Genomic DNA, 19,524 nt, shown 5'->3' with positions numbered 1-19,524 from the left:
TTAAAAGTTCTCAGATTTGAGGGTTTAAGAAGTATAGCTGCAAGTTTGGAATATGCCAGTTTCCAGAGTGAGGCGTAGGACAGGGGGTTAGGATGGAATTGTGGGATCAGTGTGCAACTCAGCATCCTTTTACCATTCACTAGCTGATGTCCTTGATATTTGCCTCTTTAGTTTAATCCTGCCTCATCTGTTAACAGCTTGATGCTGTAGCCTTCTCAGGGACTATATTTTATAAATTAGATTTTATTGTGAATACATTCAGATAAACAGCAAAACAACGAAAAATGGAAAAGTCATGACAGGAGACCAAAGTATGTCTTTTTTATTTTTTATTTTTTTGGACTTTTTCCCCCCTTGTGCAATATTTCAAACATATAAAAAATGGTGAACAAATATATACCCATCACCCAGCTGTACCGTATTTAAACATCTTGCTATGTTTGATTCTGCTCCTTTTTTTTTTTTTTAAGATTTTATTTATTCATTTGACAGACAAAGATCACAAGTAGGCAGAGAGGCAGGCAGAGAGAGAGGAGGAAGCAGGCTCCCCACTGGGCAGAGAGCCCGATGCGGGGCTCTATTCCAGGACCCTGGGATCATGACCTGAGCCGAAAGCAGAGGCTTTAACCCACTGAGCCACCCAGGTGCCCTGATTCTGCTCTTTTTTAAAAAGAAACAGAAAACCACCGGTACAGTTATTTCCCCATTTCATTCTCCTTCTCCTGCGAAGGTAACAACCATACTACATTTGGTATATATCACCCCATGCCTTTTTTTTTTTTTTTTTTTTTTGCTGCATATGCTTGTATACCCAAATGAAAGAGTATTATTTTATTTTCAAATCATATAAACTGTATCATACTGTACATTTCAGACTGCAATTTGCTTTCCTTTTTCACTTAACACTACAATTTTGAATTTAATCCATGTTGGTATATATGGCTTACTTCATTTATTTTTAACTGCTTTATAGTATGTCACCATATGATAGTACTACAATGTATCTATTCTCCTTGTGTTGGAAATTTGGGTTGTTCCCTTTTTGTTTGTTTGTTTTAAAGGCTATTTATTTGAGAGAGAAAGAGAGAGGGATTGAGAGAACGAGTTTGGGGGGGGCGTGGCACCTGGGTGGCTCAGTCATTAAGCATCTGCCTTTGGCTCAGGTCATGATCCTAGGGTCCTGGGATCAAGCCCAGCATCGGGCTCTGCTAGGTGGGAAGCCTGCTTCTTTCTCTCACACTAACCCCTGCTTGTGTTCCCTCTCTCACTGTTTCTACCTCTGTAAAATAAATAAATAAACTCTTTTAAAAAAAGAGAGAGGTAGAGAGAAAGAGAGAATGAGTAGGCAGAGGGGCAGAGGAGAATCACACTCCTCACAGAGCAGGGAGCCTGATGCAGCACTCAATCCCAGGACCCCAGGATCATGACTTGAGCCAAAGGCAGACCCTTAACCAACTAAGCCACCCAGGGCTCCCCTTTTTGGTTGTTATTAGAAACAATGCTGTGACAAACATGCACTTGTCCTTGCTAGATTTCCCTAAAGCCAAAGCTAGCTAATTCCTGGGATCTTGTTGGGATCTTGTTGAAATGCAATTTCTGATTCAGGAAGTATGGGTGGAGCCTGAGATTCTGGACTTCTAATAAGCTTCAAAGTGATGCTGATGCTTTAGGTATAAAGACCATCCACTGGGATACCTGGTGGTGCAGTCCATTAAACTTCCAACTCTTAGTATTGACTCAGGTCCTGATCTCAGGATGCTGAGATCAAGCCCTACTCCATGCTTAAGGCTCTCCCTCTGCCCCTCCCTGCACTTGAGCATCTCCCCTTCCCTTTCAAATAAATAGATAAATCTTTAAAGAAAAATAGAGGGTACCTCCTGAGTAGGGTACGTATTGAGAAGTGGAATGGTTGGCTTAAAGAGTATAGGTATCTTCGGGATGCCTGGGAAGCTCAGTTGATTAAGCCATTGCCTTTGGCTGATCCCAGGGTCCTGGGATTGATCCCACATCGGGCTCCTTGCTCAGTAGGGAGCCTGCTTCTCTGCCTCTGCCTGCTGCTCAGCCTGCTTGTGTGCTCTCTTTCTCTCTGACAAATAAATAACTAAATAAATCTTAAGAAAAAAGAAAGAGCATAGATATCTTCAACTTCATTCCATTTTTCCAAATTCCTCTCCATAGTGGTTCTACCTTATACCCTTTCTACAAATGACAGTTGCTGTACATTTTTCCTAACTCTTAGTATTATAAGAAAATAAACTTGTTGAGATGATTACATAGTTTTTCCCCATACTGGCTTGTGGTATATTATATCCAGCAGATTTTCTGATTTTGAAACAGCCTTTCACTTCTGAGGGGAGTACCTTACTTGAATTTGCCAAACTTGATAAGCTATTATTAAGGATTTTTAACTCTAGTTTAATAAGTAAAATTGGCCTACAGTTTTGTTTTCATGTACTCTACCAGTCTGATTTTGTTGTCAAGATTACATTAAACTCATAAAGTGTTTCTTTTTACGTTCTCTGAAACAGTGTATGTTAGAAAGTATCTGTGTTATGTTTTGTTTGTTTTGAGAGATTACAATGTTTCTGGAAAAGAACTACTTTTATTTTATCTTTTTTAAAGATTTTATTTATTTATTTGACAGACAGAGATCACAAGTAGGCAGAGAGGCAGGCAGAGAGGAGGAAGCAGGCTCCCTGTCAAGGAGGAAGCCCGATGCGGGACTCGATCCCAGGACCCTGGGATCATGACCTGAGCCAAAGGCAGAGGCTTTAACCCACTGAGCCACCCAGACACCCCGAAAAGAACTACTTTTAATTAACAACTCAATATCTTTAAAAAAATTTTTTTAAGATTTTATTTTTTATTTGACAGACTGAGAGAGCAAAAGCAGGGGGAGCAGCTGAGGGAGAGGGAGAAGCAGGCTCCCTACTGAGCAGGGAGACCAAAATGGGGCCTAATCTCAGGATCCCAGGATCATAACCTGAGCTGACAGCAGATTCTTAACCAACTGAGCCACCCAGGTGCCCCAACAACTCAATTTCTTGAATGGTTATTTCTTTTTTAAAGATTTTTTTTGGGGGGGTGCCGAGGTGGCTCAGTTGGTTAAGTGTTTGCCTTTGGCCTAGGTCATGGTCTCCAGGATCCTGTGATTGAGCTCCAGATTGGGCTCCCTGCTCAAGGGGGAGCCTGCTTCTCCTTCTCCCTCTGCCATGCTCACTCTCTTCCAAAAATATATAAATAAAATCTTAAAAAAAAATGATTCTCTATTTTTAAGTCTTTTTCCCTGAAAACATTATCTATTTAATATTTTTCAAATTGTTACTGTAAGTTTACTGTATTGTTTTTGTATTTCTTATCACCATCTTTAAGTTTACTATATTTCTAGTTTGATTTGAGTGATTGACCTAATTTCATTCAATAACATGAGTTGATGAAAAATCTGAATTATAAGATAAGTGCAATTCATTTCCATTTATAAACTCCAACTAGGCTGACAAAGTTCTGCTTCAACATAGGTCCCAGAATTAATGAATGCCTGCAGCTAGGCTGGGGCATATAAATAAGCATCTATATCACAGATTTTTTGGGTTAAAATGACCTCAAAGTTTATCCCGTCCAACTTCCCACAGTTCAGGAATTCTCTCCTCAGTATCCTATACTAATGGTAGTATTCACGTTGAATGAAAGGCATATGGTGGTGGTTTACAGTCTTCACCTACCAATGTTTCCCTTAAATACTCCTTTATTCTGTTCATTTGCGTACCAAAATATCACTCCATAAAATTGTTAAGAACTTAATTTCAGCACAATCTAAATCTGAATAAATTTTCTGTGTATACCCAAGAGTCAGAGATATATGCAAGAAGACACAAAGACACAAGGAGAGAGTGAATTTGAACAGTCAGCATAAGAATTACACATGTCTGTGGTGCCTGGGTGGCTCAGTGGGTTAAGCCTCTGCCTTCGGCTCAGGTCATGATCTCAGGGTCCCGGGATCAAGCCCCATATTGGGCTCTCTGCTCAGCAGAGAGCCTGCTTCCCCCTCTCTCTCTGCCTGCCTCTCTGCCTACTTGTGATCTCTCTGTCAATAAAATAAAATAAAATAAAATAAAATAAAATAAAATAAAATAAAATAAAAGAATTACACATGTCTAGACTATACTCGTTAATTACCCCCGGCCAAACATACACACAGGGAAAGAAAAGAAGAGCAGACCTCAAGTAACATTTCCCAGGCAACTTGCAGATGGTTTCAGAAGGATATCTGAAGGAAAGTCTAGGAGAGTGAAAAAATGTTCATGAAATGTGCAAGGTGGATTGAAATCATATATATCGCGGTGAGGTAGAAGGCAGGGAGGGGAGTGGCAGGGGATGAGGCCAGAAAGAAAAAAGTGGACCCCGGGAGATTGTGAAAACCTTGTCAGTCCGAAGCCAGGGAATGGCACAGATGGTCCTTCATAAATATCCCTCTGGAAAGGGTGCCATGGACTGGCAGTGGACATATGGAGATTGAGCAAGCATCTTAGTGCAGATTCCTGTGGTACCCAAATTGCAACAAGTCCTATTCTCATCTCTGATGCCTTAGAATTAAGGTGTCCTTAGGTGAGAATCTAAATACTTGCTTTTTTTTTTTTTTCCTTTTTCACTATCTGTATTAGGTATAACCCAGTAAAAACTGAAAGAACTATTTTAGACCATGGAGAGGGGATAGCCTAAATTAAAGTCTGATACCCAAAAATATAGAAGGAACCATTAAGCTGAAGTTACACTGGGGAATGTAAATGGGGTGAAATGAGTAGTTTTTACTTCTTCCCCTATCTGATTCTATCCTGTCATTTATTTAAATCCATGAACATACATTACATTTTATATATAAAAATAGCTAATAAAGCAAGGTATTTTTATTCATTTGAAGTACATATGTAGTTAATTGGGTGTCAAAGTTGTAGGAGGTGACTCATTTTAAGATCAGTTTGCAAACAAGGGACAAATATCCTCAAAGATTCTGTTCTTTTTTAATTTTTTTTTAAGATTTTATTTATTTATTTGACAGAGATCACAAGTAGACAGAGAGGAAGGCAGAGAGAGGAGGAAACAGGCTGAGCTAAGAGCTCCCCGCTGAGCAGAGAGCCCGATGTGGGGCTCGATCCCAGGACCCAAGATCATGACCTGAGCTGAAGGCAGAGGCTTAACCCACTGAGCTACACAGGCGCCCCAATATTCTGTTCTTTAAAATATATGAACATCACCCTTTGTGATACAGCAAAGGCAAATTTATGACTATTCCAAAATGAGTTATCAAAATTCAGACTCATTGGGTTAAAAATTGGTAAGTTTATGGCAAGTAAAATGGATAACATATTGCTGGTTTTCTCGCAGGTTGACCTTTAATCTTAAGATTGTGTGGAAGCAGCGAGACTTCTATTAAAGCTTAGTGCTCAAAGTGGAGAAGAGGCTAGGGAGAGGGGAAGTGAGCCTGAAAAAAGAAACATAACCATACCCTATACATTTTAGCAACTCTATCATTCTGAGCTAAGAAAATGATCTTTCTCAGCCCAAATGAATTTCATCCTAGGCGAGAAAGAAAAAAGCTAAACACCTAAAAATCTAGTTTTAATCTTATTCCTATGCAGCAATATCAGGTACTAAAATCATATTTACCTCAATCATCAGCGCTTGCCTGTTGTTTTTGTTTTGTCTCTTGTACAGGGACTGTGAATTTTCTCCATCATTTCTACATCACCTGGTGGTAGCCTTGTAAGCTTATGGCCAATTGACTATAACTTATGTTCCCAGAGAAGTGGCATAGTTTAGTGCTTACCACAAACCCAAGAATCCAGTTGCCTGGGGTTAAGGCCGGGTTTTACTACTAACTAGCTTTGTGAACTTGGACAAATAGCCAGTTTCTGCACCTCAATTTCCGATTAATAACATAGACAAACTACAGTCTAATGGAGATGAAACTGGGAGAATTAAACGGCTTATTTTTTATTAAGTGCTTAAAACCTTGCCTGGCATGCATAGTAAGCTTCCTGGAAGTATTAACTGTTTCCATACAGCCAATGAAAACCCTTCGCTGGGTTTAGAATCTCCTTAGTGCAACTCAGCAGGCAGCCACACGATTGAACTGAAGACCACAACCAAACACTGCCTCACAAAACTCAAGGATCACATTTACCAATATTGGAAACTTCTCGACAAATCTTAGGAACTCAACACTTCTGAGAGACCCATAAGAGTATTCTAACACATGCTTCCTGGTTCATCAGAACAGCATAAATTTGGGTTAAAAAAATTATATTATGCTACTTCACTGGGTAACTTCAAAGTCAGGCCACTTTCAGCTAAAACTTCGGTCAGAATGAATACAGCCTAGAGCAGTGTTTATCAAGGCAGAATCAGTGACAAAGTTTCTTTAGATCTATTTTAACTTCTCAGGTGCTCCTATAACCTCTGATCAATGATTTCCAAGGGCTGTGTTGTGCCTCCTGAGACAGTCCACGGCATGGTTAAAGTGATTATTAGTAAGTTCTCTAAGCTAAACTTCACCTCTCTTTTGCTTTTTGGGGTTATAAAAAGTAGTCATTTATATACATGATAATACTTAGAATATTTAAAATCAGTTAAAGTAGATTTTCCTATGGTGAACCTGGGTGGCTCAATGGGTTAAAGCTTCTATCTTTGACTCAGGTCATGATCCCAGGGTCCTGGGATGGAGCCAGCTCAGCAGGGAGCCTGCTCCCCTAACCCTCACCTCTGCCTGCCTCTGCCTACTTGTGATCTGTCAAATAAATAAATAAAATCTTAAAAAAAAAGTAGTTTCTCCTAGGGATTATGTACTTGAATCAACTTGTAAGGTAAAACTTTCTTATAATCAAATTTACTCATGAAAATCTTTTAAGTTGCTCTCAAAGTAAAATCCTATTAAAGCAATTTTACCTCTGGGGTTGAAAGATTGTTCTTTGGCTGGTCTGTAAATGAGGTGGTTGGCTAGCAGTTAGGAGCCAGATCCTATGAAAAATACATTTGGCATAAATGTGTATCATTGAAATTATCCATATGATGTGACATTATGAAATATTTTATAGTGTTTTCCACTAAAAAAAAAAACAAAAAACACACACACCCACTCATTATCTCCAACACACCAGACATTGTGTGAGGGTGGGGACTTGTCCAATATTCTTTACCAATAAATGTGGAAAAAGAGACAATTTTTTTTTTAAAGAATTTATTTATTTATTTGACAGAGAGATCACAAGTAGGCAGAGAGGCAGGCAGAGAGAGAGAGGAGGAAGCAGGCTCCCTGCTGAGCAGAGAGCCCAATGTGGGGCTCGATCCCAGGACCCAGGGATCATGACCTGAGCCGAAGGCAGTGGCTTAACCCACTGAGCCACCCAGGCGCCCCCAAAGAGACAATTTTTTAACTGAATGGGGAAGCCACTCCTAAGACAAAACTGAGTTTTAAAGAAAAGATTAAGGAGAAAAAGTATAACATGAAAGTGATATTCTTCAGAGGAAAATAATTAGATATGACACAAACAACTCTACTTCTGAATCTTAAAAAATGAGTCCACAAAATGTAATTTTCCAACTTAACTTCTAATGTTATTCATGAAAATTTGACTCATCACTGAAGAACAATGGTTTGCAGTAAATTCCCAGAGTATTTATTTTTTAGGATTAACTTCCAGGAAACTCCAAACTGCCATTTATTTAGCAAAATATAGTTTTTCACTAAGACTAAATACAAAGATCCTTCAAATGGGCTGTTCAATGAATCCTTCTAAGATACATACTTCTAAGGAAAGAAGTCATTCTAGAAACAGAAACTAAACTTAGTCTTTCAGGTATATGGAAGAATATTTTATAAGTTGTCATAAAGCAAGAGTGACAATAAAAATCCCCAGCAGCAATGATAATTGGATCTTCCCAGGTGCACAATGGTAGAAAAAGTACATCAAGTCTTCCCACATATCCTTTTGCCATCTGAACAGAAGTGAATTTTGTTAAAATAGAGATTAAAGTATTTATTTGGTGAGGAAATGAGTTCATTAATGACCAAAGCAAATGGATACTGAAGAAAATTTAAAAAGGAATTCCCATATGTTTAAGATCTGTCTGGGTTGGAAGGGTTCAGGTTAGTTGGTGTGTGCGTTAACTATACTTTTTTTTTTTTTTTTTTTAAATGTAGTGGTGAAGGTACTACCCCTTCTGTCCAAGTTGATTCCTCCAACACTGAAGCCAAACTACAGTTGTTTTGCCCAAAATTGGCAATTTGAAGTGCAGAAAATATTGTAGAAAAGCACTTAATCTTAAAATCTTGCTAGCTGCCATTTACTTCGTAACCCTGAAGAGTCATCAACCTTCATTCCCTTAACAACTTTAAGGGAGAGGAAAGGGATCAAATAAAAATGGAAACTTCAAAAGGCACTGTTAACTATAAAATACTACACAGGTAAAAGTATAAAGGGCTACAGTGATTTAGACAATTCAGAGGAAAAAATGTAGTGTGAACCTTTTATTTTGACAAAACAAACTTTTACAAATTACACTCTCTATAAACTCCCAAAGTTTCACTCATTTAAAAAATAAGAGACGAGGCATCCTGGACTCCCAAGATTTCAGTCTTGAATAAAATAGTACCAGATTTTCAAGTTATATAAACTAGCTGTATTTTACACACCATGAAAGTGAAGAGAATTGTGACCAAACATTCACTAGTTTCAAGTGTACCTATAAGAAACACATGGACATACTTGGGTTGTCTATATCACACAGTTTCGTATCAACAAACATCTAAGTAATTGACATACTTATTTCCATAAGACAACTCCATAAAATCAAATTACACATATCATTTGCTTTTAATAATCTCAATTTGGAAACTGAAAAAGAAGAGGAATGTAGAGTTTAAGTAGCTGAAAATGCTATACTCACTGCACACAAGGACATCATGACAAGGAATGCTAGAAGTGGTTCCTCTTAGGAATGATTTTTGAAAATTTAAAGTTAGATTTTATTGGAAGTTAAAATCTTTAGTGTGAAAAGCAGGTTAAACTGAAGTACTGACTCAACCTCTAAAAACCCAGTAAATTATAGATTTTGTGCAATTAGTTACTAATATATACATTTTGAGATTAATACCAACCTCAATAGAAGATTTAGATGGTTCTGAAGTATCTACATTCCATAGTTCATTTTAGCTTTATATGTCAATGAAATGTAAGATTCCTCAGCGGGAAGTTATATTGCTTGTTCTGCACTAGATACAGGTATATATATATATATATAGGGAGAGAGAGAGAGAGAGAAAGAGAGAGATACGTATAGATATATATAAATAATTCCAAACAAATGACTGCTTTTCATCTTCAAGAAACCTCTAATATACAAAATTAGACTGTTTTTACCCATATGTATGGTTAAAAGTGCTTCCCAAATGTACATAGCCTACTTCCATAATCTAAAACCAAAAGCCACACAAATGGGTAATAATTTATGTATTTTATGTGACTATTTCTGATATGTCTTTAAACAAATTCAATTGCTATCTAGAAAGGTGTGACACACATGGTACAAATTTCTAAAAACTGGTAAAGTAAAGATCTAAGAACTCTCTAACCTTCAGTTCTGTGCCATTTATATACTGGTTCATTCACTCTGCAAGCTGTTAACTCACTCCATAACCTCTAAGGGCTCCAGGTAGTTAGTTTCAGCAGTTCGGAGACCAAAAAGACTAAGGGAGCAGAACTTGTGAGAATTAATCTCCCAGGAAGTTGTTTTGAATCCTGTTACAAATTGATTTAATATGCTTGTGAGTTAAATTTTATAATAATTATATAGACATTTAACAAATTTGAATGAAATGTGATTAAGAACTACACTTAACGCTGTAATTGTAATGAAAGGTATTTTTCCACTTATATACAAGAATTCAATAGCCAGCAGCTTTTAAATAAAGAAATAGTTCCACCTCTTCTCCCTTTTATAAAGTGCTATTGTTAACTGGGTAGATTTACTACACAGCTTTTCAATAAATTCACTGTACGCCTCTAACAAATTCAAGAAAACACTGGAAAATTTAAAGTCTTTAGTACTAGAAACATATGCAAACATTGCTACAAAGCACAGACTATGAGTGTACTTTATTACTAAAGTGTACCTTACGTGAGAATCATTGATTTAATAATTACTTCACAGAAGCATAGGCTCACTAACATTTATGACAATTTTTGCTAGTCATCTAAATTAGAGACAGCTTCTGTAGGCAATTCACTTCTAAGTACCAAATAGGGTCTTGTCAAATAGAACCAATGGTTATAGGATCCCTAGAATTAAAACTCTGGCAAATTTAGACTTTTAGAATAGCAAAACAAATTAGTGAGAATCAGAACCAAAGGCAATGTTTTACTTAAAAGTACCATAGATTGTGTTCTCTTTAAATAAAATAATTTTTGTATTAATAATGTACCTTAACACTGAGTGCAATGATATTAGAGTTAAGAGGAAACCACACTACAGATTACCTCAAAAGTGAATACTGCTTATTCTTTTAGTTCAGTGATTAGAGTTGAAATTGCTTTTTTAAAAAATAGTTGAGCACTACTTACAATATAAACAGGATACCATTTTTATTCACTAAATAGTATTTTCGCTTTTCAACTTTGACCTGACCTTCAGTAGTATTTTAAAAGGTAAATGCAATTAGTGAAAAACAAAAAACCAAGGCAGTATGTAGTTTTGTTCACTTAAAATTTCATTATAACTTGCACTCCTTGTTGCCCTTTGAAGAGTAACCACTTTTAAAAACAGAAACATAAAAGTGCAATATTCCTTATTTTGCAAGGCATCCAGTAATTGTAAAATCAAAGGAACCCTCAATCATCAATTCTGTACACCCAATTTAAATACATTCCCAGTCCTCAGAAACCGGGACTCCAGGTCAGAGGGGTGGCACAGGAAAAAGAGGCCTAGGGCAGGTTTGATGAAATCACTTGGAAACCTACTTAACCCAGAATGCTAGGGGAATTCCTTCCAGCATTCCAACTTCGCAAGTAAGAATGCAAAATTTAGCCTCTTTTCTGGTCTCACTTACTAGCCTACAGTGTGTATTCTATTCCTGAAGACCAATAAACCTAGAATTTTCTAAATGAAATTATTTTTACCCAAATACATTGGATTTCGGCCTCAATTTGAATGAAGATGAGTGACCTTTAAGAGCCCGTTCCTCCTCTTCCTCCTCCCCCTCTTCCAGTGGCTGCTCCTGGTCTCTGAAAGAGGGTGTAGTGTGGATGATCTGGGTCCTGAAGCGGATTTTGTTGAGTCTGGGTTTTATTCGTCCACTAGAGCTGCTGGACGCCTTGCGACCTGGATCCTTTGCTTTGCCTCCAGCCCATCCCTCAGTCAATTGGTGGTGGTGGTGATGATGATGGTGATGATCCCCTCCATCCTCCAGGACGTGTGAGAGTTTGTAGGTGATGAGGTGTGAAGGGAGCACCTTTGAAAGCCTCCAGCGCCCACCCCCGCTGCCAGTGGCACTCTCTCCATCATCCTCGTCCAGGGCTCCCACCAGGTTCTTGATTTCCTCCGCGATGCTTTGACTCAGGTACTGAGAGGCCTTTTTCCCACTGTAGTCCCTGATGTCCACGTCTGCATCGTAAGCCCCCACCAGCAACTTCACCACCTCCACGTGCCCGTGCATGGCAGCTAAGTGCAGGGCAGTGTAGCCTCCGCTTGTCCTGGCGTTGATGTTCACTGGCAGCTGGTGTTTGTTAGCGAAGTTGACCAGCATGGCCAGGAGCTCCTGCCTGCCATGCTTGGCGGCCCAATGCAGGCAGGTGAAGCCGGTGATGAAGTCTCGCTTGGCGAGCAGGCCAGGCTCGCAGATGAGCAACCCTTCCAGGCTGTCCCACTTGCCGTCTGAAGCTGAGAGCATCCACGCGTGCTCTAGAGGGTCCAGCGTCACCGAACCCCCGCCGCTGCTCTCCTCTTCTGCCGAGGAGGAAGCGACCGATGCACTGTCTGAATCGCCCCCCCCTTTGCCGCGTACTCCCCCAGAGGAGCTCCCCGGGCTGCTCCCTCCTGGACAAACGCTCCTCTTCAGCTGCGGGGAGCTGCCCATCACAAGGTCCCGGAGGTTCTGGCGGGTAGACCTTGGGGTGGCCATCCCCCCGGGGGAGCTGCCCGAGTCCATTTCCCCGCAGCCGTGGGGCGGGGGCGCTAGGTCCTCGCTGGGCCCGGGGACCTGTCCCCGGGGGGGAGTCTGCACGTCTCGCCTCGAGTTTTTCCTCCGGGCCCCGCCATTGAAGGGCGGCCCATTCCGGCTCTCTCCGGCCGGGCTTGGCTGCCCAAGCGCTGCGGCCGGGGGCTCCCCATCGCTCGGCTCGCAACCCGGACTCGGGGACGCCGCCTCTGGGCACAGGCCGCTCTCCCGGGTCTCGACCAGGCCGTCGAACGCCCCCAGGGAGCAGCTGCTGGATTCGGGTTCTGCAGTCACCGAGATGCTCGGCAGGTCCCGTGGGGACACGGCTTCGGACGACGTGGCCCTCTCCAAGAACCTCTTTTTAAGGTGCACATACTTAGAGCCATCGGCAGGGTCGGTGCGCACCGTGGCTACGGCATTGACCAGCTCCTTGAAAAGGGCGCGGGCGCGGGTACGTTGCTCGGGCTCGCCGCCCAGGGCACCCCTGAAGTGCTGCACCAGCTCGGCGTGCGGGGCCCGACCCCCGCGCTCCGAGAGGAAGCGCAGCACGGCTTCGGGGCTGAGCTCCGCCGACCTTTCCATTCTTGGCCGCGCTGCTCGTCTGGCGGCGGGCAGCTTAACCCGGCCCCATTTCGGCCGGCTTCAAAACGCTGGCTTCTGACCGATGTAGAATCGAACCGTACAGCTCCTCGGGATTCGCGCCTGGGCGTCGGTGGCGGGAGACGCCACCACCGCCTTACTGGGGCCGCGCCCCGGGAGAACACGCCCCCGCCGGCCCCGCCCCGCTGGCTTCACTCCGCCCCGGAGCCCGCCCACTTCCGGTCCCCGCGGTGGCCGCTAGTTCGGCTCTGGCCAGCCGCCGGCGGGCACGCCCCCTCCCCGCCTCATGGCCCTCCCACTTCCGGCCTCCGCGCGGGCCTGCAATCACTGCATGTACCCGCAGCTCTCCGCTGGCGAAGGAGATTTGTTTCCTCGCATCTTCTCCCGAACCTCCTCCAGTCACCCTCCCCCTGCATGGATTTGTCGTTCTCTGAGACGTCGAGGGGCACTCTTCTGAGAAACTCGCTTCGCGCGCACGCGCGCAACGATTTTGTGCGGCTAATGGCGCGCGCCCTGCCTCGTGGGGCCTCCGCCCTCCCGCTCCGCGCCCTCCGCCCTACAGCTCCGCGCCCTCGCGTCACTGAGGCCACTTGGCTTGGCTCCTCCCCTTTTCCTGGACGCCCCCCCAATAATACCGCCCCCTCCCCCAGCGGAGGCTGGTCCCGCCCGTTATACCCGCCTCCGGCCGGTTCCCCGCGCGTTCCACCCTTCCCGGCCCCACTTTGCTCGGTTCGTGGTCTGGACGCTCTGATCTGGGGCCGGAACTGAGACCCCCCGCTTCGCTGGGACCCCCCCCCCCCGCCTTCGTTCAGCTCTCGCTCGGGACCATGACCTCTGAGGTGGCGCGGCACCTGGTGAGTCTCGGTCGACCCCTCACGCCCCCTCTGCTGCCCAGCACTGCCTGCTCCTCCAAGGCCCGACTCCCAGGACCCCCGCCCCGCGTTTCCCGAGGTCACAGCATAATTTCCTCAGCGCGGGGCTCGGAGCTCGCAGCCCAGTCACGGCCGCGGCCAGTCCAGGCGGGGATTATGAGCCCCGCCCCTCCTCAGCCGCTACTGCCCACTCGCCGGGTCCTCCCCGGGCTCCCGCGGCCGGCTGGTCCGACGCGGGTGGGGAGGAGGGGTTCTCTTTCTCCTGCGGCAGCGCGGGAGACGCCGGGCGGGGCAGTCCCTCGCCCCCAGAAGCGGGGCCCGGGGCGGACCCCAACGTAGCTCGCGGAGAGCGCGGTGCTGGAGTGGCTGGAAGTTTTGCAACTGCTTCCCTGTCTCGCCCAAAGTTAAATCTGAAACCGTGATTGTGGGTCCATCATTTTCATAACGGTTTTGGACGTGCGGAGCGGATCAATCCAACAGTAGTGTAGTAGTTTACGGTTGTACACTCTTCCCTGACCATACTCAACTGGAGCCCAGCTTTCTTGGATTTTGAAGAAGCTCCCTCTTTTTACCAACTGTGCGCTTGTCCTAGTTGTCCTCCATTAGGAGTTGAGCTTTTTTTTTTTTTTTTTTTTGGCTTGGCAGCCTTGAACATAAAAGAATGTATGTTTTGTTCAATGATTTGTTCAATGTTTTATACTTTTAAACTCACTTAAATAATTACCTCATTTGATAGTAAGCCAGTGGTTCTCAAAGTGTGGTCACAGTTATTTTCATAACCATACCAAGGAGTTACTTGCCCTTTTCACCCTCTTTCTAAGTATACATTGAGTTTTCAAGAGACTATGTGAGGTGGGATGACCTCACCTTCCTGAGGCCTAATGTGTGTTCCTGTCTTTTAAAAAAGTTCTTTTAATTACTAATACTGTAAATATTAATGGTTGTAATCCAGGTAAGTGAAAGCTCTTTGGGGGCCCGAGACCAGGATGTTTGGGAACTACTGGTCTAAGCAGTCTCCTGAGTTAGGTAGTAGAAACAAACTTCAGATTGTAGCCTTAGAGGTAAGGTGATGTGTGGAAGTTTTACAGCCAGCTTCTTTGATAGAGCCTGGATAAGGATTTTTCTCCCTGGTACAGCCCAAGATCTCTTTGCACTTTTATTACGTGTTCAGAGAACTCTGTTTTTCTGTCTGAACTGTGTTACCGTTCCTTGGTGTGGGTATGTAGATGAGGAAAATGTGCTTTATAAACTGATTCAGAATAATCTTCAGAATTAAACTTGAGCTAAAGAGAGCGCTTTATTTAATTGGTATTGTATTTCTTGTGAGTTGGTGTACTTGTTTTGCAATAATGCTACCTTTATTTTCTAATTAAACCTTTTATTTTGAGGTAATTGAGGATTCAGATGTAATCGTGCAGTTGGTAAATAATAGAAATCCCCTGTACTGTTATCCAGTTTTCTTCAGTAATAATATCTTGCAAAACTATAGAACAAGACCACAAACAGGGTATTGCCATTGATACTGAGAATATAGAGAACTTGCCATCACCACCGGATCCCTCAGGTTGTCCATTTATACCACATCCACTTCATTTCTATACCACTTCCACCTTAACCCCTGACAACCACTAATCTGTTTTTTGTTTCTATAATTTTCTCATTTCAAGACTGCTATATAACAGAATCACAGGGTACCTAACCTTTTTGGATTGGATTTTTTTCATAGAGCAAAATTCTCTAGAGATTTCATCCAGGTGGTTGCATGTCATTAGTTTGTGCCTTTTAATTGCTGAGTAGTATTCAATGGTATGGATGTATCACACTTTGTTGTTAACATTGTTGGGCTACTATGAATAATGTTGCTATAAACATTGCAGTACAGTAACATGTCATGTAACATAAGTCTTCATTTCTGTGGGATAAATGCCCAGGAGTATAGTTGCTGGTTCACATGGCAGTTGCATGTTTATTAGTTTTTTTGTTTTGTTTTGTTTTTGTTTTTTAAGATTTTATTTGTTAGAGAGAGAGAGAGAGCAGGGAGAGCAGCAGACAGAGGGAGAAGCAGGCTCCCCACTGAGCAAGGAGCCTGACGCCAGACTCCATCCCAGGCCCTGGGATCATGACCTGAGCTGAAGGCAGACACTTAAACTGCCTGAGCCACCCACTGTCCTGCATACTTCGTTTTGATGAGAAACTGATAAAACTGCTTTCTCATTTCTGGAAGGAAGTTTGATTTAAATGATGCTTTATTTCAAAAATTTATTTAACACCTTGTAAGACTTGTATCTGCCACTGATTTAAAGATCAAGGAAGTAGGAATCACATTTCTTATAGTCTCAGTAACATAAATAAAAGATTAAAAACTCATTTTAAATACTTTTAAAATAAATATGATTTTGTAGACTAACACAGGCTCTGTTAGTATTACTTGTAGTAAATGTGCATATTTTTTCTAATATCCTTCCTATCTTTCAAATTTTGTCTTTGGCAGTTACACTAATTTGAAATTCTTCCTTTGTTTTTCTTAGCAAGGCTCGAGATTTTTCACTAAAAATTTAGCTGAAAGAGTTTATTCCAGAACATGACACTTTGAAGGTGTATTTTGTTTGCTAGTCTTAAAGTTGTTCAGAATTATATTTTGGCACTCCCCTTTTCCTTATTTGCTTAAATAATGTCACATCAAATGTATAGGTTTCCCTATGGCTAGCTACAAACCTCATTATCATAGACAAATGAAGGTGTGTGATTATAGTTTTACTACTTAGAGAAGTCTTGAGTCCTGGATTTTCTGTGATAGTACCAATTATCTAAGTACCATGATCCCTTTAGACTCTGTGTTTGGAGAAACATGGTTACCATATTCTCTCAGTAAACATGAATTGACTACATTGGGAATTCTAGAATTTTCAGATTTCTTTCAGTCTGTTTTTATCAGACACTAAGACAGTTTTAAATTCTGGAGTAAACAAGTTGTCAGAGCAAATTTTTAAAAAGTGGACTGGGTATTGAGACTAGAAAGGAAGGTAAAATCAAACAGTATGTGAAAGATTTTTGAAATTCACCCTTGGGGAGATATAAACTGAGGAGAATGACCCCAGGCTTTAGGATTTCACGCCTACTTCTTTCTGTTACAAGGGAAGATGCTTGGAGACTCAAGTGAGAAAAGGTGGTAGTTTTTCTGATAAGAATAGTAGGGAGAGCTAAGGTTATAGAACCATGTTCCATTTAAGGCTGTCCCACATCTTCTCCCATTCTAAGAACCCTGTGTACTCTTGGGCACCTGGGTGGCTCAGTGGGTTAAGCCTCTCCCTTCAGCTCAGGTCCTGATCCCAGGATCCTGGGATCGATTCCTGCATCTGGCTCTCTGTTCAGCAGGGAGCCTGCTTCCTCCCTACCTCCTTCTCTGTCTGTCTCTCTCCCTACCTGTGATATTTCTCTCTCTCTCTCTCTGTCAAATAAATAAATAAAATCTTAAAAAAAAAAAAAAAAAGAATCCTATGTACTCTGATATCTAGGCCTGAGACAACTGACAGAAAGGTATACATCAGTATAGTAGAGATTGCATAGTTAACAAAAGTTGTGTTCCAAAAACCTTATGACCAGAAGTAGAACTTATATAGGAGGCCTAGGGTTTTTTCTGGGGTGTCAGATCAGAGTAATATATTAAATTGAAATATAAACTAAAATGATGCTGTATCTTAACAAGGTAATATGTACATAGGAAGAAGGGGCTATAGTTAAGGGAAAGGAGAAGAGACAGTTGTGCTTGAGATTTGCATGTGGGGTGTGACCAGGAGGATGACCCAACCCTACAGGTCCTTGCCAGGTATGATGGATGCCTCGGCCCCTTCCAGCTAGTTTTAGGCATCCTAGTGTCACATGACCAAGGAGTTTACCAAAGAGAAGATGGGAGAATCATCAGACATCTCAGGTCTCCTTTCCCTTCTCCTCTTAAAACCAGGTCAAGTTTATCCTACTCTCTGTGTGGGCTGTGCTTATAGAGACACCAGGGAGTCCTATTGTTCTGATATGTGTAGAAAGATATTTTGTGAGTCATCTGTATGCTGTTTTTTTAATAGACAAATGTAAGTAGTGCATAGCAATATTTTGCCTAGTTGTATGTATACTCTTTAGCTAGACTATTACTTTGAGCTGTGGATTAAACCAGAATCATTTGATTGATTTTTGAAAATAAAACGATGCCTTTTTTTTTTATAAAGGAGCTTTGTTTTAAGAGGAGTTGTTAACTAGGGTAGTCCTATATACATGGATGAGATACTTTCCTATTTGAAAATTCGTAGCTAGTAATGCTCAGTCTGCAGAGCAGTGAGTCAGGGCTTCAAAAACAAAGAGACACTGAATTATCCCCCACCTATATGATCTTCATTATTTTCCCATTTATACTGCATGAAATCCACTTATTAAAAAGTCTTTCCTTCTCTTGTGAAAGTATAGCTAGCTCTGGAAAGGCAGTGGGTCACTTTCCTAATACCTAATACCTAATACCTAATGGAATCCAGAAAGTTAATCCATTAGGAGTGAATACAGCTGAGCAGTTTTGATTTGGGGCCAGACTGGGGGAAGAGACTAGAGTGGGCAGAACAGCATGGGAGAATGCTGCAAAAGCAAGGTGGAAAAAGACAAAATGGCAAACATAACCTGTTTCAAGGTTTATCTAGAGTAGTATTTCTCTACCTTTTATTTTCATCATTGCTCCTTAAGGAGAAAAATTAAATTTAAATCAAATTTAGTTTAGCTCCTATTAAATCAAGTAGGAGATTTAATTAATCTCTTAAAATTAATTATTCTAATTAACCAAATAACTTTAAGTTCTCCCTGATAAGAGGAATTCAATACCAAAGAATAATTCTTTTAGGTAGGTTGAGCTTGGGAGGGCTACAGACCACTGAATTTGGGGTTTTTCATGCCCCAAGAACTGATTTCTGCCACCTTTCTGTGGGTTAGTAATACCTCCATTATGAATGCATGATCTAGAGTTGGTCTTTCTAGGAAGAGGGCAACAAATAGCTTTTTTCTTGGTTAGCTGCTGGATTTGAAAACTTAATCTAGGACTATAAATTGTTTGTATATCATAGGTAAATAAATGAGGCATTTGTGAACCTACTCAGGACCTGAACTCCATTTATAATATTGTTTCTAATGGAAACTGTATTCTAAATTCAAAAAGCTTATTACTAAAATGAACTTTTGGAAAATACAACCTATTAGTAAGATTATGATTTGTACTAGTTTTAAGTTATATAGTGAAGACTTTGCAAAAGTTCAGTATTGATCTAAATATTAAAGGAAGAGATGGCCATAGATTAGAAGAACTGGCTAGATACTTTAGGTAGGAGGAAGATTCGGTATTTCAGACTCAGTCTGTATATTCAATCTTAAAATAACATGAGATGCCTTTTAATTATATTGACTAATCATGAAAAATTCCCTTCAAAATTTTTGAGGTATAGTTGTAAAAACTAAAGATAAATTTAGCCATTACTTCCAATTTCTCTGGACATATTTTTATTTCTTTTAGTGGCCTAGTAACCTCTAAAGATCTTTGCAAACGTTAAAGTATTCAAGATACTTTTAAAATTTTTTAGCTAAAGATATATTTATTTGTTTACTAGAGGGAGAGAGAACATGAACAGGAGGGGCAGAGAGAAGAGAGAGACTCTCAGACAGACTCTGTGCTGACACAGAGTCCAACTGGGCTTAGGCTGGGATCCCATGACTGAGACCATGGAAAGCAAGAGTTGGACGCTTAACTGATTGAGCCAGCCAGGTGCCCCTCTAGATATATTTTTATGTGGATTTTTCCTTTGCTGCTTTGAGTATATC

At 41.5% G+C, this 19,524-nt stretch overlaps 2 protein-coding genes across 3 annotated transcripts in view; one reads left to right on the top strand and one right to left on the bottom strand.

Annotated features, from left to right (window-relative positions):
• Window positions 1–8,511: 8,511 nt before the first annotated feature.
• On the bottom strand, window positions 8,512–12,893 carry SOWAHC (sosondowah ankyrin repeat domain family member C). The gene has a single exon (XM_044263810.1). The coding sequence runs from the start codon at window positions 12,788–12,790 to the stop codon at window positions 11,168–11,170; it is 1,623 nt and encodes a 540-aa protein (XP_044119745.1). The 5' UTR covers window positions 12,791–12,893; the 3' UTR covers window positions 8,512–11,167.
• A 408-nt stretch (window positions 12,894–13,301) lies between these two features.
• Window positions 13,302–19,524, top strand: part of SEPTIN10 (septin 10) — a 77,419-nt gene continuing 71,196 nt past the window's right edge. Inside the window, exon 1 of one of the 2 annotated variants that reach the window (XM_044263809.1) lies at window positions 13,302–13,662. In XM_044263809.1, coding sequence (XP_044119744.1) covers window positions 13,636–13,662 — 27 coding nt within the window. In that variant the 5' untranslated portion in view covers window positions 13,302–13,635. The remainder of the gene's footprint in view (window positions 13,663–19,524) is intronic. The other variant, XM_044263808.1, reaches the window with a different exon arrangement.

Source organism: Neovison vison, chromosome 8 (genome assembly GCF_020171115.1).
Source record: "Neovison vison isolate M4711 chromosome 8, ASM_NN_V1, whole genome shotgun sequence".
NCBI classification, from domain to species: domain Eukaryota; kingdom Metazoa; phylum Chordata; class Mammalia; order Carnivora; family Mustelidae; genus Neogale; species Neogale vison.
Note: the sequence above shows the minus strand (reverse complement) of the source record. Positions and strands in the feature narration are given on the sequence as shown.